General features: G+C 46.7%; 1 protein-coding gene across 1 annotated transcript in view; it reads right to left on the bottom strand.

Annotated features, from left to right (window-relative positions):
• Nucleotides 1-630: 630 nt before the first annotated feature.
• Nucleotides 631-9,708, bottom strand: part of DNAAF9 (dynein axonemal assembly factor 9) — a 97,415-nt gene continuing 88,337 nt past the window's right edge. Inside the window, exons 35-37 of the mRNA XM_081332220.1 lie at nt 8,430-8,495; nt 6,732-6,825; nt 631-5,412 (exon numbers count right to left, since the gene is read on the bottom strand). Coding sequence (XP_081188346.1) covers nt 5,300-5,412; nt 6,732-6,825; nt 8,430-8,495 — 273 coding nt within the window. The 3' untranslated portion in view covers nt 631-5,299. The remainder of the gene's footprint in view (nt 5,413-6,731; nt 6,826-8,429; nt 8,496-9,708) is intronic.

Here is a 9,708-nt window from a genome sequence, read left to right as displayed (position 1 = left end):
CCCGTATAACTTCAGCCACTTCTGACCACACTCATCCTCGTGTCGATAGGAAATAAAAAATAAAAACCACACAAACGGCTACGTGGGAAGTCAGCAAGCACGGAAACTCCTTGAGGACTGGGTTCGGTGCTGTTTGAGCCAGACGGCTGTGGTAGCCCGAGGAATCATGTAATAGCACTTTGGATGGGGAGTGTTTTGCAGCTCCAGAGGGCTGCTTTTCAGTGTTGTGTGCGTGTGTGTGTGTGTTCTTTTTAAAACAGCAGGCTAATTTTCTTGGCTACCACTCCCCAATTAAACGCCTATCAGCCCTGCCGTTCCCCTTCCCCTTAAAATATATATTTCTATATATAATAAAATAAAGAAAATTAGTTCCCCACCCCACCCCTTTAATAAAAAATGCTGTCGGTCTGTTGAAGCAATTCCTAATGGGGGAAAAAAGCCCGATTGTCTTCAAGTTCCCGACAGGATCAAGTATTATTCCGTTTTTATTGATTTATTTCAGTCCTCAAAGAGTTTTGAGATTCTCATTCTTTTAAAAGAACACCAGACGGAACCTAACTAAATACGTGTGCTAAATACGCTTTGCTAAGTTCAGAGTCCTTTCACCAAATGGTTTTTTGTTTTGTTTCCCCCCCCCCCCACTTCAAAAGAGAGCGCGGGAATTAAGGACCGGGACGTCACCCAGGTGTCCAGATCGGGCGGCGGTTATCCGTAACGCCGCAAAACAAGGCACTGGTATGTCTCGGGACAAGATCCTCGTCGTCACAGTTTTAGAAATGATTTTGGCTATTTAATTCTTCCCCGCCCCACCCATCCTGTTTTAGAGGGGGGGGAAAATCATCATCATCATCATCAAATCACGGTTAAAGATCAACCGAGTTGAGGTAACGAAACAAATTAACGAACAAAAAGGTCCCTACTCCAAAAAGAGAGAATTATTCACGTGGTACCGAGATGGTGAAAGGCTTTGAATCTAAAATACGGTGATTTTTTTTTTTTTAAAAAAATTCTTCTATTTTGCATGCAGTACAGAATACATCCTTCTCTAACGTCTCTTCGCTTTCAGCTTCTGCTAAATGGCTGACTCGGCGGTGCCAGCACGACTTTTAACGCAACACACGCACACAACAGCCAATGGCCCTCGGAAAGATCGCCAACGGGGCCCCCGGAGAGGCGCATGGACGAAGCCTGTTCTGCACCCTAATATATATATATATAATCCCTCGTTGTTCGTCAGATGCAGAATCGGAGCATCTGATTGAGCTTAAAGAATCAAGAGGGGATTCGGGCTATTTTCTGCGCACCGCTGGGTGACGGATGCTGGGTGCAGTCCGATAAGCAGGAAAGTTTCCTACACAATGGGAACCGTGTGCTATAGATTGATAGCTGTCCTAAGAAGCAGCATGAGCAGTCTGCTAATGGGCATGAAATTCGGAGCAGCTAGGCACACGGCGACACTGTTGTGTTGGTTTCACGCACACGTGGTTTCTGTGGGTGAAGGACTGTGCTTAATGCGGTCCCTGGAGCAGTGTTTCTCGAGCTTGGGGACTTTAAAATGGGTGGACTTCAACTCCCAGAATTCTGGGAGTTCAAGTCCATCCATCTTAAAGTCCCCAAGTTTGAGAAACACAGCCTTGGAGATTTTTTTTTTCTAGGCAGGACCTCCTGTGTGTTTCCGAGTTCAGCAGAGCTTCAATTCGGCAAACCTACTTCATTCATTCACAATTGCACTTAAAACCTACTCTTCTCAATCGACGCAGAAGCGGAGACAAACCCAGACTACGCTGCCTTTGTCTCCGCTTCCTGATGCTGGGTAGCAACAAGGTTATTTCGAGATATATGGCTTCGCGGATCATTCGACAAACTATGCTACGCAAGAGGAGCCTTCCGTAAAATGTGGCCGGATGGGCGAAAAAAAATAATAATAATTCTCCACCGGCTTTCCCTAGGAAGCGCTGGAGAAGCCGGAGGTGTTTCGAGGATCACCCTGTTTGGATCTTTCCCCTTTCTGGATGTCCCAGTTTGGGAGATATAACTCAACCGGGAAGAACTCCAGGATTGGAATGGATTTCGCGCCAAGACCTGCACGAAGAGTCCTAGTAAAAATGGCGAGAATCACATTGGACAACCCTGCCCATCTCTCCAAAACACCTGGCCTTTTCACCCGTTACAGCCACATGGACTTTCCATTCATGCTGCTCCTTCCTAAACAACTCCTAGCTACGTTACTCCTACCAGGCACTATGAGTTATATCTGAAGATTAACTAGGTTACAGCCATGCATAGATAAAATTCACAATTCTGATAAGGACACTCTATTCGTCTGCAAGAGGGGCGTTCAGACCTCTGACGGAAAGCTTTCTGCGTGGATTGAATTAGGAACCACTAAGCCTTTCCACTTTAAGGAAGTCACTTTATCCCTTGCAGACGACCTACGGAGTTTGAAAAAAAAAACAACTAAAAAACTAACCCTAACCCTAACCAGCCACCGTAAAGTATTCCAGAGCTTGGCTGTTCCAGATCAACTGGGATTCTTTTTCCAGGAAGAAGAAGAAGAAAAAAGGAATGAATTAATCAACCCTAAGAGGTAAAAATATGAAACGGCGTGAAGGATTTGTTTTTTCTTTTCGAAACATTTTAGGGATCGATTTTATTTCCCCCCCCCCGAGCCCGAAACGGACAGACGTGTTTTTGTTTCAACACGCCCAGCGTTTTAATAAGTAGCTGGGATTTCTTATCAGAATTAGGACACTTGCTGCCAATCTCCTTAGGTTGCTTAGGAGCAGCTTCGCGGAATACTTTAGTGTGTGTGTGTGTGCAGGGGAAAATAATTCAAAGACCATCATATGCTCTCAAAAATTTACGTTTCCCCCAGGTTTTTTTTTTTGCTTTAGGGACAGTTTAGAAACCAGAGCATGTTAATTTTGAGCATTGCTTAAGAACGCAAGTCTTCTCCACTGCTCAAATTTACAAATATACTCTATTTTGTACTTGTCTTCACAATTTGGGGCAGCTGTCTAACATCACTTGTGTTCCTCCGTTTTTCGCTTTAGGAATCTCACGGAAGCTGCCATGTTGATTAGTAGCAGTCCTTAAGAACGGCTACGTCCCCTCATTTCTCGCTTGAGGAACATCTCCAAAACCTCAAATGTTGGTTTGGGCTCAAAGTCAATTGTGTTCCCCTTATTTCTCGCCGCAGGAATGCTAACCAAGCCACCATGCTGGTTAGCAGTGGTTCGTAGGAACCAATGTATTTGCTCATTTCATGGCTTAGGAACAACATAGGCAGGACGCTATGTTGGACAGTAGCATATCTGGTTAAAAACAGGCATGTTCCCCCATTTCTCGCTTTAGGAACATCTTCAAACCATTGTATGTTGGTTTGAGGCAGTGTCAACATCATTTGTGTTCCCTCATTTCTCGCTTTGGGAACACCACCATGCTGGTTAGTAGCACTCTTAAAGGACAGATATGTCCCTGCTTTAGGAACATCTTTAAACCACAATTACATGTTGGTTTGTGTTCCCCCATTTCTCGCTTTGGGAACACCACCATGTTGGTTAGTAGCAGTCCTTAAGGACAGAGATGTCCCTGCTTTAGGAACATCTTTAAAACATGATTACATGTTGGTTTGGGGTAGCTCTTAAGATCATTTGTGTTCCCCCATTTCTCGCTTTGGGAATACCACCAAACCACCATGTTGGTTAGTAGCAGCTCTTAAGGACAAATATGTCCCTGGTTTAGGAACATCTTTAAACCACGATTACATGTTGGTTTGGGGTAGCTCTTAAGATCATTTATGTTCCCCCATTTCTCGCTTTGGGAACACCACCAAACCACCATGTTGGTTAGTAGCAGCTCTTAAGGACAGATGTGTTCCCTCAGTTCTTGCTTTAGGAACATCTTTGAACCCTCAAATGTTGGTCTGGAGCAGATCTAAAGATCATTTGTGTTCTCTCATTTCTCGCTTCAGGAACACCAGCAGACTATCATGTTGGTTAGTAGCAGTCCTTAAGGACAAGTACGTTCCCCCATTTCTCACTTTGGGAACATCTTCAAAACATTGGATGTTGGTTTGAGGCACTGTCAACATTATTTGTGTTGCCTCATTTCTCGCTTTGGGAAAACCACCAAACCACCATATTGGTTAGTAGCTGTCTTTACAGACAAGTATGCTCCCCCATTTCTCGCTTTAGGAACATTGTCAAACCACGATATGTTGGTTTGGGGCACTATCAAAATTATTTGTGTTCCCCCATGTTTCATTTTGGTAACATCTTCAAACCATGAGATGTTGGTTTGAGGTACTGTCAAGGTCACTTGTGTCCCCCAATTCTCGCTTGGGGAACGCCACCAAACCTCCATGTTGGTTAGTATCAGTCCCTAAGGACAAGTATGTCCCCCCATTTCTCGCTTTAGGAACATCTTCAAACCATAATATGTTGGGTTTGGGGCACTGTCAAGACTGTGTTCCCCCATTTCTCGCTTTAGGAACATCTTCAAACCATGAGATGTTGGTTTCAGGTACCACCAAACCACCATATTGGTTAGTAGCAATCCTTCAAAGCAGGCATGTTCCCCCATTTCTCGCTTTAGGAACATCTTCAAACCATGAGATGTTGCTTTGAGGTACTGTCAAGGTCACTTGTGTCCCCCATTTCTCGCTGTGGGAACACCACCAAACCTCCATGTTGGTTAGTAGCAATCCTTCAAAGTAGGCATGTTTCCCCCTTATACTCGCTTCAGGAACATCTTCAAACCATGAGATGTTGGTTTGAGGCAGCTCTTAAGATCATTTACATCCCTCCCATTTCTCGCTTTTGGGTTATCACCCCAAATCATCCTATAGCCTTTTCAGGTGGGTTTCCCTCAGGAACACAACAGGGGCTGCCAGACAATCACAGGCCCCGATTACGTTGCTCACAAAGGCATTTTGGGGAAGGTCAGAAAAGCAACGTTAAGGAACAGGAAATGCAGCTCTGGAAACGTTCGAACAGAAAAGAAAAGAAATTAAATCCCTACGTTGCTTTTCCATCAATAAGCCCATTGCTGATCTCGGCACAGATTTGGAAATACACCCCACCCACCCACCCCCCGACAAATATTCCTGGACCGTATCACATTTTAAGGTGCCAACCTCATGTGAATGCAACTTAAATATCAAAAAAACAAAACGAAACCAGCTGTAAATCTAGCAAAGGTGAAAAGGTGTTTTCTCGGTGACAAATAATTTTCAGAAGGTAAAGAAAGGTCTCTGGGGTATTTTTTCTGTACCGCACGGCGGGGGTGGGATCCCGCCTTAGGTCTTCCGCTCGAAGAGATCGTGGTATTCCTGCTCGTCCAGCTCTCGATTGTACTTCTCAATCTCGCGATTCGCCTCTTCCAAGTAATCGTTCATGAACTGGTCCATCACTGGGGTGAAAACGTTAAGGAGGAGAAAAAAAGGGCTTCCTGGGAAGAACCTGAGGAACGACTGAAGTGCAGTCCTTGACTTACGACCACAATTTGAGCCCGAAATTTACCTCGCTAAGTGAGACGTTGGTTAAACTGAGAGGGATCTCGGAGTCCTAGTGGAGGATCCCTTAAATAGGAGCCAGCCGTGTGCGGCAGCTGCCAAAAAAAGCCAACCCAGTGCTAGGCTGCATTAACAGAGGGATGGAATCAAGATCACGTGAAGCGTTAATACCACTTTACAAGGCCTTGGTAAGGCCACGCTTGGAATACGGCATCCAGTTTTGGTCACCACGTTCTAAAAAAGATGTTGAGACTCTAGAAAGGAGAGCAACAAAGATGTTCAAGGGACCGGAGGCTAAAAGATATAAGGAACGGTTGCAGGAATTGGGCATGTCCAGTTTAATGTAGAGAAGGACGAGGGGGGACAGGATGGCAGTCTTCCAGTATCTCAGGGGCTACCCCAAAGAAGAGGGAGTCAAGCTATTCTCCAAAGCGCCTGAAGGCAGGACAAGAAGCAACGGATGGAAACTAACCAAGGAGAGAAGCAACCTAGAACTAAGGAGAAACTTCCTGACAGTGAGAACTGTTAACCAGTGGAACAGCCTGCCTCCAGAAGCTGCGAATGCTCCAACACTGGAGGTTTCTAAGAAGAGATTGGACATCCATTTGTCTGAAATGTTTCCTGCCTGAGCAGGGGGTTGGACTAGATGACCTCCAAGGTCCCTTCCAACTTTATTATTATTATTGAGTTTGTGCCCTATTTGAGGACCTTTTTTTGCCACAGTTGGTAAGTGAATCGCTGCCATCACTAAGCCAGGAACATGGTTGTTGTTCAGCGAACCTGGCTCCCCCGTTGACTCCGCTTGTCAGAAGGTCGCAAAAGGGGGATTGCGAGACCCCGGGGGAAACGCTGTGACTGTCGTAAATACGAATCAGTTGCCAAGTGGCTGAATTTTGATCACGTGACACCCCCCCCGGGACGCTGTGACAGTCGTTAAGTGTGAAAAACGGGCCTAGGTGACTTTTTTTCAGCGCCGTTGTAACCTTGGGCGGTCAGAAACGGTTCTAAGTCGGGGACTACCTGCATTCTTATTGAATTCTGCGCCAATCTCTCTCAGTCCAATCCTAACCTGATAAAGAGTTGTGGGGAAGAGGAAGGAATATTAGGTTATATTCCTCACCGTAGGTTATCGATGAAAATGATGAAGGTGATATATAAATAAAATAAGGAATGCCCAGCTAGACTGCACAACCACAGGACGCAGGACAAAAGATACGCGGGTGATAATCCATCTTGTCTCCAAAGAAATTCACAAACTGGGTGCCGTTGTAGAAGTAGCCAGTTGGAAGCGGGTCCAAATGCCGTTTTACCTGGAATTCAGAGAGAGAAAGAGAGGGATTGCGGGATTGCGAGATCCCTAAAAACACACTCCCGTTGCAAGTCCCTGAATGTATATTTTTAAAATTTTAATCTGCATAGTTTCAATATGTTCGTTATTTTTCTGCCTTTTATAACCAGTGAGCTGCCCAGAGTCGCTGTATAGGGAAGATGGGCGGCAATAAAACTTTAATCAATAGAAATATAAATAAATCGGGATCACAGGGGAAGCCAGCTTGTCTGCAAACTGGGACTTCTGAAGCATGAACCCCCACAAAAAACGTCCCTTAGAACTGGCCCCAGCAGAGACCAGCACAAACCAACATAAAGAAGTAGGGAACTACATGTAGTCCTCGGCTTACGTCCACAACTGAGGCCAAAACACCCGTTGCTCAGTGAGTTTTGCTCCATTTTACGACCTTTTTTTGCCAAAACGGCTAAAGGAATCACTGCGTCTGTTAAATGAGTCACACGGTTGTTAAATGAATCTGGCTTTCCCGTTGGATTATGTGCGTCAGGTGGCCAAAAGGGGGATCGTGTGACCCTGGGGGGGGGACACCACAACAGTCATAAATACGAGTTGGTTGCCAAGCGGTGGAATTTTGATCATGTCGACCCTCCAGGACGCTAAGAGTGCCATTTTTTCAGTGCCGTTGTAAACTATCGGTCGCTAAATGAAACTGCAGTAAGTCGAGGACTACCTTTAGACAACTCAAGAGGAAGAAAATGTGCAAAGTGCTTCGGCACGGGGAGGGAGCACATTCTGCCTTTTTATCTAGCAGATTAAATTAAATAATAAATGAAGAAGGACAGACGGGAGGAGAGGAGACAAAATACAGCTGATCAACGGAGTCAGGACTCTAGTTGAAATGAAGGACTGTCTGTCTCCTTTATGTCCTTTATCGACTTTATTTTCCAAAGCCCCTGAAGGCAGGACAAGAAACAACGGATGGCAACTAATCAAGGAGAGAAGCCAGCTGGAATTAAGGAGAAACTTCCTAACAGTGAGAACAATCAACCCGTGGAACAGCTTTGCCTTCAGAAGTTACGAGTGCTCCACCACTGGAGGTTTTTTAAAAAAGGACTGCATAGCCACCTGTATGAAATGGGTATAGACCAGGGGGTAGGCAACCTTGGCTCTTTTAGGACTCGTGGACTTCAACTCCCAGAATTCCTGAGCCAGCCAAGCTGAGGGGAAAGGGAGAGGTTTCCAAGCTGAGCCAGGCTGGCTCAGGAATTCTGGGAGTTGAAGTCCACGAGTCCTAAAAGAGCCAAGGTTGCCTACTCCTGGCCTAGGCCTAGGCCGCTTTATGACTGGTGGACTTCAACTCCCAGAATTCCTCAGCCAGTCACGCTGAGGGGAAAGGGAAAGGTTTCCAAGCTGAGCCAGGCTGGCTCAGGAATTCTGGGAGTTGAAGTCCCCGAGTCATAAAAGAGCCAAGGTGGCCTACCCCTGGTCTAAGGTCCCCTGCTCGAGCAGGGGATTGGACTAGATGACCTCCAAGCTCCCTTCCAGTTCTATTCTGATTGATTGATACTTTTTGCCCCGCTCTGCTTACTCAGCTGCTCCTGCCCAGAAGCCACTTTGCTCACTTACATGGATGCTCTTGATCTCCTGGGACGTCAGCATGCCCCGGGTCTTCAAAGCTTTTCTTTGTGGTTTCTGCGTTTGGATGAGAGAGAGAGAAAAACTCAAGTTCAGCTTATTGAAAACCAAAAGGAAAACGAACAAACAGAAAACAACCCCAGGGTGGGATAAATGTAGGGTATAATGTGTTGGAAAACAAGTGTTGTGATTCCTCGCCAGCCGGTGGATCCGGCAGCTGAGTGAGGAATCAGAGGAGGAGGAGGAGGAGGAGGAGGAGGGGCCTGGAGTGACATTGGAGTCGGAGGAAGGCTCTGAGGAGCTCTAAGACTTACAGTCGGACGAGGAGCCTGGCCCCTCTACTCGCGCTCAGGCTGAGACACAGCTGTGCTGGGAGCCTGAGTTGGACGGTGATGAGGAACAGCTGGGAAATATCCAGGATGCACGAAAATGCCGGCAAGAGAAGCGAGTAGGACAGAGGAAGGCAATGGGGCGGCTCCAAAGGCAAAGGAGAAGGCATTAGGGAGCCACGCCTGGGCTGAATTATAAAAAGGGAAGGTGTGAGAGGTGCTGGTTGCCAAAGGCAGCCGTTCGTGTTGAGGATCGAGTTTCTGCGGATCGTGTTTGTTTGTCTTGGACGTTGACTCAGGTCTGTGAGAATAAAAAGGGGATGCCTGTTTCTTGGAAGAGGGCTTTCTCCTGGTGAGCCTAACCAAGACTCATGCAGGCTGGGGACAGAAGAGACGGGCACAGCCCACCAGGTTGAGATGCAGGCAACACAGACTCGCCCCTAACCACCTCTGCCCGTCTTCAACCACGAAGGCCGGTGGCTATCAAATATTCAGATTCCCACCTGGGATCTGGCCATGGAAACGTGGACCGCCGTTATTTCAGAGAGGACTGGGCCACAGAGACAGCCTGGCGCCAGGCGCGGGCAACTTCTAATCCAGAGCGGTTTAATTGAACAGCTGATCCAGCACAACGCCCTTTCGGCTTTGATCTCCCGGCGGAAAAACTGGGCAGCGCTCAGCCGGATTCGAACCAACCACACGGCAGGTGCCAATGTTGGAAACAGAAATGGGGGCTGGGGGAATAATCCTAACTTTTGACAACGGAAACGGCCCGCAAACTTTACGTCGCACTGCGACGGAAGCCCCCCCACCCCCACCCCCCTGGATCCTTGCCTGAAATACAACTTCTCGAGGGCGGTGCTGTCCAATGGTTAAAATGATCTAGCTACCCAGCCACGGGCTTAAGCCACCCCTAGTAACTTACTCATACTTAATTTAAT

Source organism: Vipera berus (assembly GCF_964194415.1).
Source record: "Vipera berus genome assembly, chromosome: 7".
NCBI lineage: Eukaryota > Metazoa > Chordata > Lepidosauria > Squamata > Viperidae > Vipera > Vipera berus.
This window is presented reverse-complemented; position numbering and strand designations above follow the sequence as displayed.